Source organism: Crassostrea angulata, chromosome 7, assembly GCF_025612915.1.
Source record: "Crassostrea angulata isolate pt1a10 chromosome 7, ASM2561291v2, whole genome shotgun sequence".
Taxonomy (NCBI): Eukaryota; Metazoa; Mollusca; class Bivalvia; order Ostreida; family Ostreidae; genus Magallana; species Magallana angulata.
In genome coordinates this window covers 10923261-10946985 of record NC_069117.1, presented here as the reverse complement: position 1 = coordinate 10946985, position 23725 = coordinate 10923261, and the positions used below count along the sequence as shown (strand labels likewise).

The following is a 23725-nucleotide window of genomic DNA, read 5'->3' as shown; positions in this document are numbered from 1 at the left end:
TCACACAAATTGCTACTAGCAAACCGTGGTCTGCATTCGGCAGATAAACCACAGCTTAACAACCCTTACGCCCCATTTTATTCACAGTGAAATTTCACAACTTTAAACATAGATTTTTTTTATGTTTTACTTGAAATCGAGTCAAATGGCTGGACTACTCGACCATGTTTTAACACCCATAAACGAGTGATATCAACGAGGTTCCCATACATTAATGTGTTAATTGAACCGTAGTGATAGATACACAAACTGCTCATAAGGCGTTGCTATGATTTCATATCGAAATTGTTGTCCTGTTTTCTATTGAAGTCGAATCCACAGGTCGTAGAATACCCCGATATTGCTTGTTTTGGTACTAACTTTTGGATGTAGAGGCTTATTACTATATGAGTATCGCCGCACTAGGCTTTGTCCGCGCAAATCCCACGCGTTTTGAGTTTATCTTCGGAAACCGAGGCGATAAGATTTGTACCTCCGCTGAAATTTTAATTTTGTTTGAATTAAAACCCTCTCAAAATTTGGTTATTACCTCTTCCACTGATGTGTTTGCTGATTTGTGTAAATTATTCGCCATGTTATAGAAATGGCTGAGGACCTCAGATATCGGGGTTTACGTCTCGGATAAGGAAATCGTGCTAATACAGCGGTTTGTATTGCGGTAATCGAGGGTTCTTAAAAATATTAAGCATTAATAGTTATACCCGTTCACAGAGCCCGTTTGTAGAAAGTTGTGTTTGACCCTCGCGGTACCAAGAGCACACTTTATCACGATATCTGTGTAATCTCGACCCTTAACACAAAACACACTCTCCTGAGTGGGAAACATGGGGAATTGTCGTTTAGTCCCCATTTCAAATCCGTCGTGGATTTGTGAAAAAGTTCTCGGAATGCTTTGAAATGGTAAACCATCCAATTGATTCCAATTAATCAAATAAAAACTAGGGCACGCCGTCATTTGTTTGTAAAAGATTTGAAGGTTGATAGTCTTTGACTCATTTGACAAACCAATAATTGAATTATGTAAAAAGCCAAAGATTTTCATTTTTCAAACAAATTATTTTCTTATACAATTTAAAAGTGAGAAGGATTTAGTAGTTTAATCTTCGTGGACTGCTGTGAAACCAATCGAAAACAGCTTTATATTTCAAATGGCCCTTTTTAGATCGGAGACACTTTGATATGCGATTAAGTTTTACAAATCGAATTGAAAACAAAGTGAAATTCTGAAGAATCTGTCCCATAACAATCCAAATCAATACATACAACTATAGCTGTTTGTGCCGAGCCTTGGTTTTGGCGTTAAGAGGCGATCCATCACTTGAGGTTATGGTTATTTTGACCTGACACAAAGCGCCATGACGCCTGCATGATACTAAATCTTTTAGCAAACTTCCCCGTGTCATAATATTTAATCCCCGTTACATCTTTCTGATGGAGAAGGAGTAAAAATCTGCAACTAGGATCCAGCAATCGCGAATAACTATCATAGATATTTGATCAACTCTGTATTCTGTATTTTATTATAAACAGATAATTTGAAGAATGTTAATTAGTACACATCTTTATGCATGCGTGAAGGTATACAATGCATCAAGGTACGACTCGAGAGATAGATCATTTGTCTCTCTAGCTTTTTTTAACCGCATCACGGGCTCATCAGGTGACAAATGCAAATTCATACATTATTCCGTCTTTTTATGTGTATTGAATTTATCTTCAAGAAAGGCCCTATTTTTAAAATTAGCAATGGTCTTTGTTGCTGGTGTTTGTAAACAGTCATCGTTTCGATCGAGTACCATAATATTTGTGTAACAGACGGATTAATAGATACCGTACTCTCGCAATGGTTCGACTAGGGACCGGCTATATTTACCCTGGTCTTACGTAAAATCATTCCTATTGTACCTTTAACAATTACATATAGTCTTCTTACAGTCATGTAACTGTTTGAGAGAACTTGGATTGGTTTTCCGTCGGTAAGAGTCCTTCTATTCATTTGTCCCGGGTTGCCTTTTTGACCGATGACTCTGTTTGGCAAGCAATTACAAAGGATCAACAATCACTTTCGCAACATCATGCATTTCTTTCAAGCCATTGTATCGAAACACACTCTAATTTCTTAATTAAACAACCGTAAACGAAATAATGAATTCTTGAATTATCAGACATTGGTTCGTCAATTCTTGACTTTTTGATGAAAAAATCCTCTTCATTACGTCGGGTTTTTTTTTTACTCAGTTTTAGCTGTTACCTAAATTAATTCTGAAGTCTTGATCTTGAAACATTAATACAAGTGAATGAGAGTTTATTTAAACTTGTCTATAGTGAGGTTTTTGAGGACAAATAAGTCATGGAATACAAACGCATGAAAAAGGAGATTGTGAATAAGCAGAGTGATGGCATGGACATGTACGGCCGACGACAATCTGCGGCTAAAACAACCTCGCCCTCCTCGTCTTTGTAACTTCCCCATACATGTCTTTCTGAAATTCGACTCGTAATGGCAATATCAATAGAAACACGAATCGGAATCCTTCCAAAAACCCTTCAAGAATATCATTTTTCAAATATTAAAGGATTAGGTTTAAGCCGTTGAAGACAATTGGCCCGTACGATCGCGGACAAGTCTACAGTCTTTTATTGTTTCTTAGTCTGACAGATTTCCATGTATATGTGTAGCTGGTCCCAGCTTTAATGGGTAAATGTGTCATAAACAGTACTGAAGTCAAAATTCTTTTAAAAGATATAGAATTCTGTTTTAAACATGTCACATGCCTTTTAAGCAGGTTAAGTGATATCTTTCTTTTTCATAAGATATGAATAAAAGTGTGTTAGCCTTCAGTAAAAGTGCAACTGGCCGGATTGCAAGTCAGGCGCAAAGATCTGATTCGATGAAAAACTTGCTCTTTTGAAATAATAGAACCGAGATTATCAGCCATAGCACGCGACGGTGGACTTTTGTTATTTTCTCACTTGCATGTTTATAAATGTGTTTTGTGGTAGCATAAACATTCGTTTTGAACAAAACAATTAGCATAAGACATCCATCTGTGCTTGTACTTATCAAATATCCATTGTTTGCTTTTGAAAAAGAAACCATGACTAGTTTTGCTTCATCATTCTTCGACTTTAAAGCAAGATTACGACAAGTTTTAAAATACACAGATGTTTACAACTATCTTTTAAAAAAAATTACTCCCATATTTTAACCCCCCATACTTTATGCCGTTTTTAAAGTGTGACATAATTTTACATTGCAGAAGGCAAAGAAACAAAGATATCGATTCGCAACATTGGTGGAGGAACTGCGCAACACAGACAATGTGGAATACACGACGAACCTGCTGGAGCTCATCAACTGCATCATTGTCTACGCGGAGAAAATACAAGATCGTGTTCGAATTAGAAACGAGTTTTTCGGTGAGCCTGGTTTTTAACATTACATTTGTGTGCTTTATTTTTTCATCAAAGAGTCATGAAATAACATTAAATTTGAAAAAAAAACCAAAAAATTTAAACACTCAGTATCCAAAGTTAACCAATGCTATCATGTACGGACAAGAAATTCGAGGGACAGACGTTGTACCATAGTAAAATACATATCCTAAGATAAATTTCTTCAAGCCCTAAACGTTTTTTTTAATCTAAAACTGGACCTTGTCCCACATTTCCGTTTTGTTGACATCCAGATGACCCGGTTTCTTTGATAAACATTTCAGATTGATACCTTTAACGATAATCGGTTTGGGTATTAGAGGAGTTCCCGCAATATACGATAAGAACCTTTGTTTATTTAGAACACATCCCAATTTTCCATTCAGTAGGAAAAGAAAAAGTAATGTGTTAACTGCATTATTTCTTCTGCTAAATCCTAAAACGAGTTTTCATGTCCTTTTCTCCTTTAAGAGGGATCAGAAATATCGAGTCTCGCCATGGGGCTATGGTATCGGTTGTCTGTAACTGATATGGGTCAAGATTTGAAAAGAAAGAGAAGAAGGATTGGTCTGCGATAATAAAGTACACGTTTAAGTTGCGGAGTCCCTTCCAGCGTGTTTTAATTACCACATATAAATGTTTAGTCGAGAGTGCCTTCAACACAAAGGAGAGTGGATATGTACAATGACAAACATTTTAACAAGAGATACGAATGCAATGCAAATCTGTACCAAATCAATAAGTGAAATTGAATGAAGGTGTGCACCCGGGAAAATTGAACTTTTTTTATAAAGACTTTATGAGTTAAATACATGTACTTGCTTCAGTTTACATATTTTGTTTAGCATAATTAAACAACGAACTCTGATTACACTTGAAGACAAGCAACAAGTTTTAATATGGTAATAGAAGCCCACAAATCCTTCTTTTGTCACTCGTATGTCAAAACAACTCGGGTCAAAGGTACTAATGCTACGCCCAGACCCAATTAAGACAAGGGGCTTATTAGAAAAAAAGGGAACATGCAAGAGGTACGGTCTTTGGTGCACTTCAAGCATCCTGAGAATGAGCTATAGACAATGGGGCTCTTTTTACATAGATACCCCAAAAATGCATATTGTTACTGGCTGGCATCAAAAGGGTTCCTTGTTCTCGACAAGTGAGTCTGTAAGGGTGCAAACACAGCACTTGGACTGTTCTCCTCAAAGGTCAGGCTGTATACTCGATAGGCTGCTGAATGACTCACGCAGTCCGCTGTGTTTCTGAACAAGGACCCCTCACCTGCAGTTTATATAAACATTTGGGCTGTGTATTCTTTCTCTGCTTCTTCAACTCGGTCCCAGACTTCCAATAGGTCAACAAGCTTCAAGTCTACGCAGCGAACTTCTCGCCCTTCAACCATTTTAACTACATTTCGTGACTTCTCACACCCGTAGTTGGTGTCGGGCTTGTGTTTAGGGTATCGCTCTTCTTTCTTTGTTCGGTTTTAATGAAGTTCTCAACTAAGATAGTTTCCAACATAAATGAAGAAAGGTATCGTTGTACGATATCAATAGAGAACTGCCTAAATTGAGTGGGGAAATCTGTTGTTCGACTTAATACCATTAAACATCTTGAATCTCAACCAGTTTACGTATTCAATTAATTTTGGCGTTTAAAGCTAGTTTAAAGCCAACTTACCACATACCACAAGACGAAAAACATTCCAAAAATGAAATTAACACGATGATATTAATCTACTTATCAGGGGATTAACGATATGTAAACACTTACATGGGATTGTTGTCTGCAAAAACTTTTCAAATATTTAGAAATTCAAAACTTACATGCAAACCAAAGGAATTTATACGCCCCCAGAAACTGAAAATACAAATACTCATTTGATTTCATGCTTTTATTGATATCCGATGCAAAATCCAAACAAAAAAATGCATACATCATGCGTATGATATCATGGGGGCTTACGATGTGCCATAGCTTTATTGTCGAGACAAAATAAAGATGTCAATTTCTCTTCCGTTTTATATTTTCCTCGTTAACACTTTACGTTGACATGCGCAGAAAAAACTCCTAGAGTAAACATGCTCAACGTCAATCAGAAAATGAATCAGGAAATAAGACAGAAATCCCTGGCTTTTGACTTGTTGTTTTCTTGGGATGAATTCATCTTCTCCTCAAAAATCATATTTCTCATTTGGACAGCTTTCATGTTCTAAGATAATTGAGTTTTCTGTACAAAATGAAGCTGTCTGTTCTTGTCCGTTTTACTTCCTTGTTAAAAGAAAGGGTTTATTCTGCAATAATATTATGCTCTTATTTTTCAAATAAAATTTATAGTATATTGTTTTTACTGTATTATGTTTTTTTTTCATCCATTCCAGGTTTAAGACTGCAAGAGATTTTGAACCGATTACGGTAAGTGTTTCTGATTTTTTAAATACATGTGGTCCACATACACGAAACAAATGGGGGAAACAAAATCATGCTAATTATGCAATTCTGAGAACATCTTCGTCTTTACATAATACCACCGCGTTGTTTCTCAAACTCGTCTGCTCACAAGCTAAATGAGCAAATACACCTCCTGCCGACTAATCACCAATGACACAAAATACTGATCGACGTCTGCTACAAGACATTGCTTTTCCTAGAAGCTGCTTTTTGCAAATTTGCTATATTTGCATTTTCGTGTCTTACAAAACTTCTTTTTCGACCATAAGATTTAAGCTTGTTCAAAGTTTGGTAAGGTAGTTCTCAATGACGTCATCAATGGATTTAAGCGACCGGTTACTGTGGTACCGATCCGAGTTGTTCCGAATGTGTCCTTCAAGGTATGCGCTCATTAGTTAGAGATATTTAGGGGGTGACTAAATGTTTATCGTGGGAGGGTTCCGTTCGAGCTGCTTTTAAAAACCTTGTTTGTTTTTCTTGTTGGCCAGTCCTCAAAGGGTCTTGACGGCAATATTGACTTAAATATGGCTGAAATAGAAATATAATTGATCTGTAAAGGGCGAGCGCTGGCCGGTGTGGTATTTCTGTTATGAAGATGATAATCAAGTTCATGTGTTTACCATTGTATTTTATTTTCTCTTGTGGTAACGTGACAAGCCTGGTCCTGTGGTCGTTATTTTAAACTCTTTATCTGCATCACTTATCGTGCTTTAAAAATCAAAACGCAGACAGATTTCTAGGGGAAGAAAGTAACACAAAATTATGAATGGACGAAATTAGATACGGGTAAAAAGGGGTTTGCAACGTGTTCAGTGATTGTCCGTAACAAAACCCGCATGACAGGCCGGGGTATACACAATCCCGTCCCTCTTTGTATTCGGTTCTAGTTTCCTTGTCACGGTTTGCATTTTGTCAAGGCCATAAGCAACCCTAGTAAGGAATGTGGATACATGCTTACTTATGAAAGATTTTTTTTTTCTAATGAGTTGTCAATTTCTGCGCGCAAGTTTTGATTTTATTTTTTTTTGTGTTCATATCTTTTAATACATGCAATTATCTATTCAAATGTTCTCTTTATTATGCATTCATTAGATATTGCTCTGACAAAACCATATATTGAAAATAGTTATCATTCCATCTGCATTGTCTTTAATCATCTAGATTTGTTGAAATGAATAAAATATCTATTTCAGTGCAAGAAACTAGCGGCAAGTTTAAAAATAGGATGCATATTTTCAATAAGAAAACCTAGTTAATTTTGTGCTGATTAAGCAAATGTGTTAGAAGATAGTTTTTCACCCGGATATTTGAGAAGATAGTCGATCAAACAAATGTAGCGTATGAACAAGCATATAAAAAGATCACGTTAAAACTCGGCGTTATCTCGTGATCTCCGCGAGAATAAAGCGTTTACGTCACATCGACTTTTCACAATGCGCCCCTCATTACATATCTTGTACAGATATTTTACTTCTGTTCAATTTAGTATATTTCCTGTGATCAGTCGAACAAAAGAAAAGGTCTTAGTATGGTTAATTTATTACCTTGGCTCATATTTATAGCAATACTCTAACCTATTGCGTATCGAATAGTTACGTTCCTATTCGACCTTCTCATTGCACCCCTATTATTTTTTTGGGTGGGGGTGGGAGTGGGGGGGGGGGGGCTGTCCAGTACAATAAACCAGGGAGAATACTCTCCATCAAATTTAATCACTGCAGACAACAGCTCCTGTTGGGGAATTGATATTGTTTCTTTTGCAAATAAACGGAGTATTAATGCTTGACAACTTGGACAACTGATAGCATTATATTTCAAGACCGACAGCGGACCTCGTTGTTATTTGGTCTACAATTATTACTCAAATAAAAACGCTGTTCTATCTGCCCCCTCAGAAATAGATTTATGTTTTCTTGATTTACATAGTTCAAATTAGATATATGAAAAATCGTGAAGAAAGTATGTACAAGGAAGAATGAAAATTAAAATAGAAGTAACCATAACGCCCGTGTTATGATAAATTGATATAGAGTGCCTGTCGTGGGAGGGGGTGTATTCACACTGTTCTCTGATCTTTGACTGTTTCTGCGTGGTAAACCTGACATTAACATCTATACCGCCTCGTATCAAAAACCCTAACTACTTTATTCCATTAGAGATGTTTTCTTAGAGGTTTTTGTCGAACCTTGACAGCTAACCCGATGACTAATTCTTCTTTCATTCCTCCTGCAGCCGGAAGGACGATGAAAATGACTGCGTGGCAATGCAGCTGGAGGTGTTTGACCGGCACCGTGAGGAGGACGAGGAGACTCTGCCCGGGGCCAAGGGCGTGGACCTCAACAGCCCCCTCGACGTCTTCCACGCCATATTCAACCAGGTGCGACAATTGTCAAAGCAATGTAGCGAATAGCATAATTTCGTTTCTTAGCCACTGATTAAGGAGGCTAGATGGTCAACAAATTGCCCAGTAGATCTATCTAAAATTCTTACAAAATAATTTGTTTCACTATATTAAAGCTATTATTTAGTAAAGAAAAATAACATATATTTTATCTTTAGATATATATATTTGTTTAAGTATATCAGTAAGCATGTTTCCAGTAATGCTTTACAAGGAATCGAACAAAAAGGTATATTTGCGTGGGTTGGTAGAGGGGAGGGGGTACCAACTTTATTTTAATAGAGAATTAAGTATATATATTAGTAAGACTGTTTGTTTGACTCTTGTCTAGCACCTTCCGGAGACCTTTCAATGAAGTTTCTGGGGAGTCAAAAAGGTGTTTGAAAAATTAGCAGGTTTATAACAGTCCTACTGAGACTGGATTACATGACAAATAGGGGGTATCTTTTCTTATAAGTCTAATTATTACAGAATGTTTTAATATCGACACGATCGCAGCACGCTTCATCTCCATTGTTTGTGTTGTTTTGTCTCACGCGCTAGGAAGACAACCATTGGCTGTTTGCGCTGACTTTCGTTGGCGCGAATTGTGTGAACGTCTGCTTGTTTCCCGCTGATAAATATTTGAGGAAGAAATTAGATTTATGACAGTTTTTTTCCTCCCAAACGATTCAACTTCCTACCTTTTTTACTTTAAAGTGAAGTTTCTCTCACGAAACTCTCGGGAACTTGTGTTTTCTGTTGTTTCATGTTGATAGACACTTGGATTGATGTTGATACGGGGGATGTAAACGTAGACTGAATGAAACGTAGTGTAAACAAAACATAAAACGTGGACACCTGTCCGTGAGGACAGCAAACAAACACAAAGACAGCGTAGATAGTTCGTAATATTGGAGTTATGGCGATAGCTAGTCGGAAAGAAGTTGTCAAACAAAACACCTACTTTGAAATGTGTTTACTATAATCAAATGTTTGCACAAGTAATATATCATCGTTTAATTGGCTTAAGATAGATTTTTCTGCGCACTCCTTTTGACTAATAATGGTCGTAATCTGTGCCAGGTCGGGATTGACAGAAAAATGGCACTGACCACTGGGCTGCGCGTTAATCCACGATTACTGCCAAATGTAGACCACCATATAAGAGTTGTTTTTGGTTAATAAGATTTATTAGTCTACCGATATGCCAACAGCAAGGATTATGGATATGGTAATAAGAAAGAAAATATGCTTAAATTTAGAGAGAAAAAAATAGAAAATGCAAGAAATAGTTTATAATGCAATTTTTTGGTTATTTTCAGGTCAGCGATTCTCCACAGGAACTTAGCTTTTTGACATCTCTTCAGCATATGCTAAAGATTGACCCTTCAGATTCCAATAGTGAATTAATATGGCAAACAGTTGAAAAACTTTTGTGCAAAGCCACCTTAATAGAATCCACAGAAGATGCTCAAAAACTACTCATGGCGTCGCAACGGAAGCGGGAAAAATCTGTTGACGGACCGTGCACGTGTTCTTGCCATCACGGAGAGAGAGCACGGGTGTTATCACCAAGACGGACTAATAACACTCCTCTCCCAGATCTTACCTCAAATGAAAGTGTTTCAACCAAAGATGCACCTCCTCCTCCCCCTCCCCCGCCACCCCCACCCCCGGGTATGGCTCCTCCACCCCCGCCTCCCCCTCCCCCGGCTCCTGGTATACCTCCACCCCCTCCCCCACCGGGAGGACCCGCTGGAATACCTCCTCCTCCGCCTCCCCCGGGAGGTGCACGATTTCCTAGTGCTACACCTCAGGTAAAACTACCTCAGCAAAATGTTCCGAAGCCAAAAGCTAAAATGAGAACATTACAGTGGAGCAAAATATCGGCCAGTAAAGTCATGTCAGGAAAACCCAACATCTGGCAGTCCGTCGGAAAACGGTTGAATGGACTAGCTAAAGAAATGGACTTTAATCAAATGGAGGACCTGTTCAGTATCAGTGCACCACCTGACAACTCTGAGAAGGTGATTGGTGGAAACCTATCCGAGCGACGGAAACGAGAAATGACTGAGGTAAAACAAAGATTTTTTGGATCATTTTTACGTTATGAAAGCCAACAATAGCTTTTGTTAAGAGTACAACATATGAGTTGTGAGACGAGTGGGTCACATTGTAGGGTAGTTTCGTTTGAAAAGAATGCAATATATCAATTGTGGGATGAGAGGGTCTTATTGTAGGGAAGTTTCGTTTACAGTCAGGGTTGTCTTAGTTTATATGGTTAACCTTGCACTTGGATGACAAGATCTCTGCCAGAATTTTGTGTGTCATGTTCGGGTGTCGTGCGCACAACTGTGCGCGCATCTTCATTGTATTTGTTAACTTGACAGATTTAACAATTAGTCACCTGCACAAATTGCAACAAAAAATACTCGTGATAAAACTTTGATGCTATCGGAGACAATAGCATTCCTAAATGACAATGCAGCACATGTAGACCCTTTAATCACAGGCAATATCATAATGTTATCACCACATCATTCTTTATCCACTTATCACAGATCCTGTAGCATTGTTTTGGGGTATTTAGCCCGACCCGAGGGGAGGTCTTGTTGTAGTAAGGTCACCTTTGGGAATAAGGAATTATCCCTTCTTGCTGACGAAGAAAGATGGGTTGACCGAGAAACTCGTGTACCGGCCGACACATCTGTTTCTTACTTGTCTTTTATACTCTATATGAACATACGACCGAGTTGTATTTTGTTCGCTGGCATGTTTTTGTTGTCTAAGCCATTAACCCCCAATGAAGACTTGAGAAATCTTATCTACAATCTCCTTGGCCATAAACTTCAGTTAAATATTTTGCTTTAATTTTTAAGGCCATCTATTAGAAAATTGAAATACGTTGCAATGAGGAATACGAAAGAGCGGTCAGTGACGTTATTTGCCTTATGATTTATTTGGTCAAATTTGGTTAATAGATTCAGAGCTCGCGTGTTTACAAAACGACAAGGGACCTAAGATGTTAAAAGCCGCAGTTATTTTTCTAAAAAATGAGTTGTTTTTGTTCCATTTTATTTACAAAATACCAAAGTAAATATTAAGTGGGACACTACAAACAAAACCACTGTCCGCCGATTTCCTATGATTAATATAAGAATTAACAAACCAGAAAACCTATATTTTATAACAATGAATTTTGCCTGCCCCCTCTTATCTTATACGATAGATCCCTCTTTTAAAATTAGAGAAAAATAAAGAAAACTTTCTTTCTCTCTTTCCCTCTCTCTTGTTTAAATATAATTTTAAGGGGGGTTTATTAACACAAACGTAATAACCCCTCCCTTGGAGTGTACGAGACTGACCAAGTGTATACAAACACAGCCAGGGACAGCTGTGAGGATTTGCTATTCACCATGTTCTTAAACAATCTGTAACATCAACAATCTGCAGGCACAGAAAAGATACACTATTTATAGGCAGACAACCAATCAGGGGTTTACACAATGTCACAAATTAACACATACTTGACTATATTACTTATGTATACTAAATGAAGTCAGCAGAATTTTCAAGTGTTTAAAGATCGCTTATGCCGTAAAGGTATGAAAAATATTATCATAAGAATTTACCAGTCAATTTGCTAATTTTATACTTGATTTGTTAATTGTGTCAACCGTCCATTGTCCAAAATGAAGGATCATCGTTGTGGTGGGAAGTGAAGTGATCGGCCGATATCAGTCCCTATTAAAACCGCCCTTAAATGAACCCACAAGAAGACTTTGAAAGTATTATCTAACTGTCATAAATTGGTCAAAATCACTTTTTGCCTTCATGTTTGAAATTCCTGATCTTGAAATTTAGAAATTAATGTTAAACAGCGTTAATTGCCATCATATTCAATTCCAAATAAGAAGAGTTGTCAAAGATTCTAATGCTCATACATTTCCTTGTAGATTGAATTTAAAAAAAAAAGAAATAAAAACTTGTTTGAGCGTGTTTTATTAATGGATATGGACATGTTGAAACAATATTCTTGTTTGCCTCAGTATGCAAATTATATCAAAATGTCATATTGAACAACTCATATATATTTCATTGGTACACTTAAGCTGACAACGAAATAAGTAGGTTGATTTTTGTAATCCTTATACTTGAGGCATTATATATATCACTTATCGTTGGTAGATGAAAAAATAAAGAAAAAATCTTTGATCTTTTTTTTGCTATTACTAATATTTTTCTTTGCATATTTATCAGATCAATTTGTTGGAGGGAAAACGGAGTCTGAATATCAACATCTCCTTGAGACAATTCCGAATGTCTAACGAGGAAATCATCCAACTTCTCCGAGAGGGTCCGAGCGAAAAGATAGGTGCAGAAAAACTCCGAGGCCTTCTGAAGATAATGCCATATTCCGACGAGGTGAATGTTAATTATATTCATTAAAGAGGAGTAAACATGAATTGATTGTTTTCCTTTGATATGAATTTCTTTGATCAGTCAAGTTTAATGTTACGCTAAATATTCCATTAATTTTTGTTCCCTGTCATATAGATTGAGTTACTAAGAAGTTACGAGGGCGACAGAGAGAAGCTTGGAAGTGCCGAGAAATTCATGCTATGCTTAATGGATCTTCCCCAGTATGTAAAGCATTTCTCTGTACATGTGTATGATTTCCTTACTGATAAAGAGGGTTTGAGAAACTATAAACTAGTTCAATTTTATTTTTAAATTCCTTAAATGTTTTTAAGTTTGTTTTTATTTGTTGCTGTTTGACAGCTATAGGATACGAATTGAAGGAATGTTGATCAAGGAAGAATTCACCAATGATATGGAATGGGTCCGCCCAGCAATTGAAGCAGTTATCACTTCCGCCAAAGGTACAATTTCTGGACAACATTTTCATCCATGAGCACTTGCTATTTTTAAATGTGCATTGTCTATACATGGAGAATAAAAATAGTTAAACCCAACCATGCACTGTCATTTTGCAAAGTATTATTGTGAAAATAAAAAAAAAATATGTCGGTACACTAACTAACGCTTATGTTTTAATTGTGTAATTTTCATTTTATGTATTGTGTTGGGTTTTTTTTTTACAGATATTAAAGGAAATACAAATCTCCACGAAGTCCTATACTTAGTGCTTTTGGCAGGGAACTATTTAAACGCGGTAAGCTGCAACACTAATATTTCTGTCGACCATTTCACGGTTAATTCCTCCGCCTCAAAAGTTAAGCCCCCATCTACTAAATGTTTTTATATTTACTCTGGAGAGTTAATCCTATTTTGATAAAAATCAAAGTTTTGTGATTCTTTGAAATAAATGCTGGGAAAATTTCACTCTGTTCTTCCTCTAACAATGAATTGTGCATTTTTGAAGTTATTCATTTTAATTCCTTTCAACAATATATTTTTTAATGTTTAAGCTTAGCAGGAAAATCTCCAACGAAAATTATCTTTAAAAAACCAAGCATTGATATCTTTTGGCATGACATCTATTTAAAATTGTGTTTTAGTTTAAAAAAAAATAATAATCAAATACGCCGTGAGGAATTAAATATGTCTCGAAGAAAAACATTTTGCAACTTTTTCTTGCCGCCTTTGATGTTTTACATTTGAATATACTTTACAGGCAAATTCCAGCATAGGCGATGCTGCCGGATTCAAACTTTCCTCTCTGATTAAACTGACAGACACACGGGCAAACAAACCAAGAATGAATCTCATGCATTATGTTGTGATGGTAAATACTAAACTTTGCCGCGCTCATTGCAATTTAAAGATTTCCAAAAAATATCTTTGTCGCCTCCAAAATCATGTTTGTATTTGAATATTTAGACTTCGATATGAATAAATAGAAACTGTTTATAGACAAATCAATCTTCTGTTCACAGCAAGCTGAGGAAAAGAACCCCAAATGCTTAGAGTTTGCAAATGAGATGAAGTACCTTAAAGACGCCTCTTTGTAAGTAGACTGCTTAAATCCAATCAATCAAAACGTGATCGATACATAATTGTTCAATGATAATATATGTACATGTTGGAATTTTTCTGAATCTTTCTAGAGCTTCCGTGGACAATTTGACAACAGACATCAATAGTCTCGCCAATAAACTGAAGAATCTGTCTGATCAAATGACGAACGTGAATCAAGAATTCAGGGACCAGATGGCCGAGTTCTTGCAGGTAACAGCCAACTAACTTCAAAGAAAACAAACAAACAAACAAACAAACAAATAAACAAACAAAACACTGCTAGAAGCTTTTTTGTATAATGACTTCACATTTGATATCTATTTTTATAAGGATGCGAAATCTGAAATTGAGGACCTTCAAGAAGATTTGAAAGACATTGAAGGCCTGCGATGCGAACTGGCCGATTTCTTCTGCGAGGATGTCAAAACTTTCAAATTGGAAGAGGCTTTCAGAACCATGCAAACGTTTTGTGAACGATTCAAGAAAGCTATGGAGGTATTGAATCTATTAACACTTGATTACTTATTTTATAAGATTCTGCATATTTGATTACAACATTTATAGAACTGTTATATAAATATTGATTTTTTTAATTCAGGAAAATAAACAGAGAAAGAAAAATGAAGAAAAGGCAATTAAACGTGAAAAACAAAAACAAGAAGAACGAAACAGGAAGAATTCCGGTATGTACCCATATTTTACCATCCTCCGGATGGTCTTTTTGATTTGTTATGTTTTGCTACAATTGGCGATAGCTATACTCAAAGTCTATACTGTCTTGAATTACAGCTGAGATGCGTGCTAACCCTGATCAACAAAACCAAGGCAACGGCAGCAGCAATGATGGATCCATTGTCGATATGCTTCTCGCAGACGTTCGTAGTGGATTTGCAAATCGAAAATATGGAGACAGTAACTTTTCCGTGACAAAAGTGAAGAAAGTGAATCTTGATGGAAATGACAATGTTACCGACACAAAGCCTGGTTTTGTTAGAGGCGGATATGGCAGAAGGAGCATGCGCAGCAAAAAGAAACAAGAAGAGGAGGATTTTGCTGATTCAGAAAGTACTTGCAGTAGTCTCGAAGATGCAACGGATTTCAAGAAATCTGAAGGTGTGAATAAAAACGAGTCTTTAATGAACATCCTCACACAGCCCGACGATAAACCAGACCAGCCTCAATTTGAGCGATATGGATCCTTGCGTCGGCGGCGTCAAGAACGGAAAGAGAATAGAAATCTTTTGGATGTTTTTCAACGCGAACGCGCACCTTCTCCAAACGTTGAAACTTCCAAACCACTCAATGAGACTAAACGTGCTGTAACCCCTTCTGCTGAAAAATCTGTGGTAAATGAGTTTGACATGAGTGATACACCGTTCAGAAGGACAAAAAGCATGTATGATCGATCGACTCGAAATTCAGCAAAAGCTTCCAGCGAGTCAAAGGATAGCGAGATTGTAGATAGACTGAGAAGAAAGCTTGGAAAACGGGATTCTTCTGTTTCTCCTACACCGGAAACACCAGCAAATCTTTCTTTAAATACAACAAAAGAAGACAATACAGAAGACCATCGAGCACGTTGGAGGAGTGGCATCACACCAGTAGAGGGGAATCGAAATCTTCCAATCATTGACGAAAAGGCGCGACTTGAGACCCCGACAAAAGAGCTGGAAAAAGCATCGCAACAAGAAGTGACTCAAGAATCAGAAAATGCTGTAGAGCGTACGCGATCACAGATGGCTCGGCGGCTGAGCAAGAGAAATACCATGGATCCGTCTGAAATTAAACATCTCCTAGAAATAGCAGAAAAGAATAACAAAAACGAAGGCACGCCTCAGACTGCTGATGACCAAAAAGTTTCCGTGTCTGTAAAAACACAGTTAAATCGCCGGTGGATGAGTGACTTGGACAGAAAAGACATTGACCAAGTACTGAAAGCTATAGAGGATTCAGAAACAAAGAAAGAGACAATAGATAATAAAACGGCTACTAATGAAACTGCTCTGGAAAGACAGGTGTCATCAACGAGTAAACAGGAAGAATCAAATACTGGTGGAGAGAGTGAAGCATTAAAAGCAAAACGCAAGATTCGTAAACAGCGGTCCAATTTGTCATTAGAAGATGTGAAACAGGCTTTGCATTCCACTAAAATAACAGAAGTGAATAATATTAAAAACTCGCAAACCCAAGAACATACAAATACCAACCGTGATTCTACACCTCCTCCCGAACTGCCTCCCCGTCGATCAAAACAGAATGAAGTATCGGAGGAGAATAAAGTCGAACATGAAAAGAAACCAAAGAGAGAGTCCTCTAACTTAAGCAAAGCTGCTAAAATGGCTGCTAATCGCAAATTTCGAAGTAAGCGTTTCGGTGATAAAGATCGATCATCTGACGGCCGTTGGAAAAGTGATGTACAAAAGGATAGCGTTGACGAAGCCTTAAAGGAACATGGAATGAGTCGATCGAAATCGTATGATGAATCAGTCGCTCGTAAAGCATTGGGTGAGAAGGGAGGATTTTCACTTGTTAACCTGCAAATCGTTAACGGTGAGAAGATGAAATTCAGACGAAGTGCTGGACGACTTGATTCAGAAAGTAAAAGAGGAGCCAAGTATTTTCCAAGCAGTGATAGCGAAACGGATAACATCCCGGACGGAACATCATCTCCTAGAAGACCTTCCAGCTCCAAAAGTGACAGTCCCAAAAGTTCTAGTCGACTATCGATCAAATCTACAAGCACGTCAACAGAGACACTCAGATGCGATACACCTTATAGTGAAGCAGATGCTTCATCGCCAGAACAGAAGCGCAGAAACTCCTCGCTGCAAGACACGCCTATAGACAATTCAGCAGATGCGCCAGTTCCTCCACAGCGTTCAAAACGAACCATGGCTTCCGAGGAAGACGGTTCCGAGACTGCACCACAATCAGATAAACAAAACCCTTCTGTACCGGTGGATGAATTTGACAATTCTCCAATGGCCATCATGTCAAAATGGAAACAGAGACGCTCAACACAACGTAAAAGTGTATATGACAATCTTTCTGATCACGAAAATCCTATCTCACCCAGATTTACAAAAACAAACGATTCTTTCACATTTGATACCAACACTCATGGTAGCCCCCGTTCGCACCCGGGCATAACTGTTGTACACAAATCGGAGAGTAGTGGAGATTCTACATCAATTCGATACGATGTTGGATCCCGCTGTAGTTATGCCAGCAGTAGTGACAGTGCTCGGGACGAAGGATTTGAAACCATGTCTGGAACTGTGTCTCAAAGAACGTCTTTAAGTAGTACGCTCGAGTCGGAACTGACTCCCACCTTCCCACGAAAACTGTTGAACCTTAAGGCTGCAAAAAGCGTGTCGCATGAGGATATAAGTGTGCCACCTAAACAGGAAATTATAGACCCAACTGTACAGAAGCAATCGGAGCTTGATGCACGTAAACAGAGAACGGAATCATGGACAGAAGCAGTGGTGGCTACTACAACAAACCTAAACAAAGAGTCGTCACTTGACTCCTCTATAGAATATTCAACTTTGTCGCCAGATAGTGGGCACGGTACATCGAAAGAAGACGTCTGGAGTGAGAATATAGACCTTGAAAACACGGTTAAGAGCAAATCGCCTTCAAGCCCTCGTTCATCAACAAAAATGGCACCTTTAGCAACTCCAGAAGATGCTCAACAAATTTCTCCAAGAGAAAAGAGGAACCTTCCTAGTTACATGCGAGGCACCGCAAGCAGCTCCACTAAAAATCGCCCGAGTTCTGCTGGATCAGATTCAAATCGGAGCAAAACAACACGAAAAAGTTTAACAAATCTTAATAAATCTAGGACGAGCGAATCGAATACAAGCATTGCGTCCTCTGTAAGTGGTGTCTCTGAAAGTGGAATTCATTCTAAACCAACTCCAAAGAGGAAGTCAACTTCCAACGTCAGTCAACCTAATTCACGATCCACAACGCCACATCCGCTATCTCGACCGACGACGCCAGCTTCTCATGGAACTTCAAGGCCGACAACTCCTGCAAATAATACTTCCCCATCTAAAACAGCCTCAAAGTTGACGACACGCCTCTCTGCCTCATCTTCACCCGGAAAAGGATTTTCTAGAACCCAGTCGTTGCGTCTACCAAGATCTTCACGGCCTTCTCTTGGGGATTCGCCAACAGTCGCACAGAAAACAACAACGAAATCGCCATTGCCGACTTACTTGTCTCCGACAGCTTCGTCCAAAGCCCGAAAAGAAAACGAAACGCCTCCACCAGTAGCGCCTCCGAGAACTACGTCTGCAAATAAACCAGCAATTAAGCCCGCTTCAGTGGTAACATCTTTAAAAGCAACTCAAAAGAGCACGGATTCTAAACCGAAATCTACGAAAAGTACCGCTGCTCCTAAGACCCCAACTTCTAGAAAACCATCTACGCCTGAAACGGAAAGTACCAAATCAGCTGGTGCGACTAAATCTAAAGTCACATCTCCTCTAACGCGACACGGCAGTCTAAGACTCCCACAACGATCAGCAAATAAACTAGTGTATCACGAGGATCCCATTCCCGAAAAGGAAACTTTAAAGGCAGAAAGCAAACCAAAATCTTTAAAAAGTAGACTTGTAGGAAGCAAAGTGAAACCAGAACCAACCGTCAAATCGCCGAATTCTCGAGGTAGCCTTCCTACCGTTGTGGAGCAAACAAGCGAGGAATCGGTCACGACAAACAGCAAAGGGTCAATAATCAAACGCCTCGTTACCAAAACATCGCCAAAAAAATCGACCGAAAAAACTCCTGATAAAAAGACAACAAAAAAGTGAAAACCACAGACTGGGCATGACTTTAAAATCTGTGATAGGTTGTCTTAACGACCGTTAAGTGCCAAACTCGCCGTGAACCTGCCCACGGGTTCACAAAACAGTCGCTGGCCAGAGCGCATGGGCATCGTCTTTCTTCCGGTGGAAATATGAAGACACTTTGGCTGGACCGGAGCGGAATTAATGATAGTGCTACAAAAATCAGTTTTGAAATACATATCAATACAATAAACTGTTGATATTATATTTAATTATTTGCTACGACACAATATATCTAGAACTACTGACAAACAAAGAATTATTTTCCCAGTATGCTGTAGATCATCTGTAACGATCAACAGCAGCTATTCAGTTCAACATGCGAAGAAATGTTGAGGAGTCTCAAAGTGCATTTACCATGATATTTATTTCCATTTGTGAAGTTCAACTTCATCGACAAAACTTAGTACAATGTGCTTCCATTACTACACAGATTGCTCATTTCCATAGACAATCCATATGCGTCTTATACTTTCATCTCATCCTAGAATAGTGGATGTTTTTGTTATTCGTGTAATACTTATATTAACTCTATTTTGTCAAAAATACTACACATGCATCAATCATAATTTGTTGCCTTTTTGTTACATAATGTTATTATCAATTAAACCTGTACAAAAATTATCGAATGAATTGCTCGTCTTTCCTTATTGATGAGATTGATCAAATGCAAGTAATTGGAAAAACCAAACACATCTGTTTGTTAAATGATTAATTGATAAACATGAAATATTATGCTTTAGATGTCACTTCGAGAGCCTTTAGAAAAAAATTTGCATACAACTTCCTCCAGATCAAGCTCGTATATATACACCGGAAGAATAAATAGAACTTAGGTGTCGTTTTCAATGTGTCAATAGCACCTGTTAGAAAGAAGATGCCGTCTGTCAAGGTTCTATAATCTGATTACCAAGGTCATGACAAAAAATGCATGTTTGTTTATGAGGAAGAGAAACTTTTGTGTCATTGTGTTTGATGGGAAGCCAAAAACCGGACCGTAGTCATCTGCTGAATGGAGGGTTATTTTTGTGTGAGAAGATGACTCAAGGCTTTCACATGATAATGCGCCTCCTATGGTTCTGATTTCGACAAGTCATCGTTGCTTCAATAGCGGGTCATTAAATTTTTATCGCAGATGTAAACGATGTTAGTTTGATTTCTTTCCTCACTCAGTGAAATTTTTGTCAGGAACAAAGAGATGTATAACCTGTTTATAGATCTTCCTTTACCAAGTTTTGAAGAAGAAAAACTGTGTGCATAAATACCGTCATAATACCATTTAATTGATATCTCAATGGTTTTGAGCGAGTGATTTTCAACACACACATGAATATGATAATTAAATTTAAAAATTGATTCAGAACTAGTACTGACATGAATTAAGACTGTTTTTAAAAAGGACACCATTTTCAATCGGAATTGTTTCACAGTCTGAGATCATTGAATATTTTTTAGTACGTTACTGCATAAAACTCAAATTGATAGACTAAAAGTCTACACCAGATTCCATCTTGATTGGTACCCAGGCGGGATATGTTTGAATACACCTGAATTACAATTGGTACAAATCACAGAACGTTTGCCTCCTGTACATGTGTAATGGTCATTGGCTTCTTCTTAAATGGTTATGTACTTTTCTACAATGCACGCTACCTTCATGCAACGTATAAACATCTTATTGTCTAGATTTTAATTTCATGCTTTGAAAAATTTAAATTGACATGAAAATATGAACAATAATTAATCACACCCCTCCCAGCGTTTCCTAAAGAAAGAAAGTTCGATGCAGGCTTTTATTAAAAGTGGATTGCGGGTTTGTTGACATTCATTTAACACTTTGTAATCTATCAGTATTAATATTATAACTCAGTAGTTTTATCTTCTCTTATGTACTTTAAAATTATGGGGAAACCGGCATAATTTAGGTCATTAACCCTAACGGCAATATGAGTAAATAAAAAAATCTGTATTTTAAATTTGGTAATGAAGACGAAAACGAGATTTATCTTTATTAACGCTGACCTATAAAATCAAGGCAATAAATGGGAAGTCATTAGTGGGTAGTGATGTACCGGATTTTCTTAAAACGTTTTATGGGAAATAAAACTGACTTCGATACCCTGATAGGCATCGGCTTATTTTTTTAAAATCACTTGCACTATATAGTTTTAAGTCGTTAAATTTGAGTTCAATAGAGGATTGTGATAATATTGTCCTCGGTCATCTTACCATGTACGCTCGCCATTTCCTGATGACGCAGACGATGTTTCATTACATTACTTTTATTATCACTACAATAATTTCCATTCAATAGTTGTTATAGCTCTCTCTCTCTCTCTCTCTCTCTCTCTCTCTCTCTCTCTCTCTCTCTCTCTCTCTCTCTCTCTCTACCCTCAGTCAGATATATTTGTATTTATCTCAAAATGTCTGTTTTCAAAGCTTATCAATATTCCTTGTAGACTATTGGTAAATGGCATTGGTTACGAACAATGTGTTTACTAGACACTCGAAGTTTTTTTTCAATATCACAGCAAATTGCTCGATCAAACACCCTTTCCATCATATAAATGCCTTTTTAATAAATCATGTTATTATTAACTCTTTTTAATAAACCAACGCCCTTGATCATTTTAGGATATGAAATATAGCATATCTGCGATAATCTAGAGGTTGACAACTTCGTATACACATGACGCTCTTGTGTTCAGCACACAAGCAGGTTTACTTATTCCAAATATTTTTAAACAGATTCCGTAGGGTGTTTAAATAAAAAGAACATGTATACCTTTTGAACAGGTGAAAGGCCTTTTTGAAATGTAACTGAAAATTTTGTTTATTTTGGTGGGTGTAATGTTTAAAGCATCGAACAGATTTAGATAACCAGGAGTGAGTTGGACATGTTTTAAACGAAATTAGGAGTTCACAAATGGGCGAGGTTAACATTATATTTGAAAATATTAGGATACAAAAAATCCAATTTATCAAACCGCTGATTGTCCCCCTTAAGTATATTTTACACTACCCCCCTCCTTAACTACCTCAGATCTTCGTTGCAAACCATGCACCAATTCCTTTCAGAGCATTTAAATCGACATAATGGTCGTCGTGAATTTCCTGTATTTCTATGAAATATAAATATACACAAATCACTTTTTATTCATTATCATACTTGATCAGAGCAGTTTTTATGGTCATTTTGTACAGTAATCCGCGCGTAAGTAACTGTATTAAAACCTTATTAATGCAGTGTCACACAGTCTTACATTAATTGCAATTTAATGTGTATAACTGAAATTGACACATCAAAAACAAATTACTTTTCAAATAAAAAGGAATTAATACCATTGCCCATTAAGAGCCTTTCATCCTTTTTAACGATTGTCGCCAAAGCTCTGCACATAACAAATATTTTTTTAACCAATTATTGACTACAATGTTGCTTACGACTGAACTTTAAGAAAGGAATGGATTTTAAAGTTCCTTACTATTTATTTCTTTAATATTTTGGATGATGGGTATATTTCTATTTAAGTACACAATCTTGATAGATTGCGCGAAATATAATCTTAAACAATATAAGGGGTTCATGTCCCTTTCGTCCAGAAGTCCACCAAAGGGGCAACGAACAGGGCTGAATAAGGGGGTAAGGACACGAAAGAACGAGCTGAAAAGCCAACTAGAAACACATATAATTCTATTACTCTTGTAGGTGTGTAAATATTTCCACAGTTTGTAATGAGATTCGCTTTCAATAAGTTGTCTTCTCACCGTCAAATACTCTACTGGGAAATTATCAGAAGGACAATGTTTTTAATAATTTGGGGTCAAATATCGCAATACTTAGAAACTCCCTTCTTTGAAACAGAAAAAGAGTTCACGGTAATTTACCAGACATTAACCTTCTTTTAAACAAATATTGGAACTACAGATGAATCGATGGCGATATAGGGGGCTTTATTTTTTTACCTGGACCTCCGTGTTCTGTATTGCACCGAATAGCAAAAGCGCCGTAAAACCCGCGGGGGTCCGCTCATAAATATTCATACATATATTGTGTGGAGGTTTGAGAATTGAGTTTTTATGTTGTAGATAAGCGAAAAATGCCTTTGTAGTTGTTAATCGATCTATCCATAGCCTAAACAACATCCTGTGACAAGACTACAATAATTCTTCTTCCCTTTTTTAACCTAAAAAGACACAATCTGAAAGTGGGGTGTATATGCCAACCCACAGAGAAATATAAGACATTCGTTCTTTTCAAAATTTCTCTCGCCCTCGCCAATACATTCCTCTTTCTATCTCTGCAACCAAATTCACCCCAAATAGACTATACGGTTGCTGGGTTCAAAACAATGCCTTGCAAGGATCAGTAACACATCATCACATATACATGCAATAAAGGAGTAACCAAGATGAGGGAATCACATAGATGAAGTTTCCCCAACCTTCTCAGAGCAACCAACACAGTGGCCTACGGCGGAGCTAGATATATAGCTCTAAAGAGAGCAAGCTAAAGCTCTGTCATGTTGTAAATTTGTATTTACTGCCACCTGGTAAATTCAAAATTTACAACATGACAGCTCCGACATTGGCTTCTTACAGCGTAATAAACAAA

The 23725-nt window shown here is 37.4% G+C and overlaps 1 protein-coding gene across 3 annotated transcripts in view; it reads left to right on the top strand.

Moving 5' to 3' along the window:
* The window catches only part of LOC128155410 (formin-J-like), a 55975-nt gene extending 36240 nt beyond the window's left edge, over positions 1–19735 (top strand). For all 3 annotated transcript variants that reach the window (XM_052817102.1, XM_052817103.1, XM_052817101.1), the window contains exons 4-17: positions 3261–3420; positions 5817–5850; positions 8119–8263; positions 9592–10344; positions 12530–12694; positions 12827–12912; positions 13052–13152; positions 13375–13445; positions 13908–14018; positions 14170–14240; positions 14341–14461; positions 14582–14746; positions 14850–14934; positions 15041–19735. In XM_052817102.1, coding sequence (XP_052673062.1) covers positions 3261–3420; positions 5817–5850; positions 8119–8263; positions 9592–10344; positions 12530–12694; positions 12827–12912; positions 13052–13152; positions 13375–13445; positions 13908–14018; positions 14170–14240; positions 14341–14461; positions 14582–14746; positions 14850–14934; positions 15041–19074 — 6102 coding nt within the window. In that variant the 3' untranslated portion in view covers positions 19075–19735. The remainder of the gene's footprint in view (positions 1–3260; positions 3421–5816; positions 5851–8118; positions 8264–9591; positions 10345–12529; positions 12695–12826; positions 12913–13051; positions 13153–13374; positions 13446–13907; positions 14019–14169; positions 14241–14340; positions 14462–14581; positions 14747–14849; positions 14935–15040) is intronic.
* The last annotated feature ends 3990 nt before the right edge of the window (positions 19736–23725 follow it).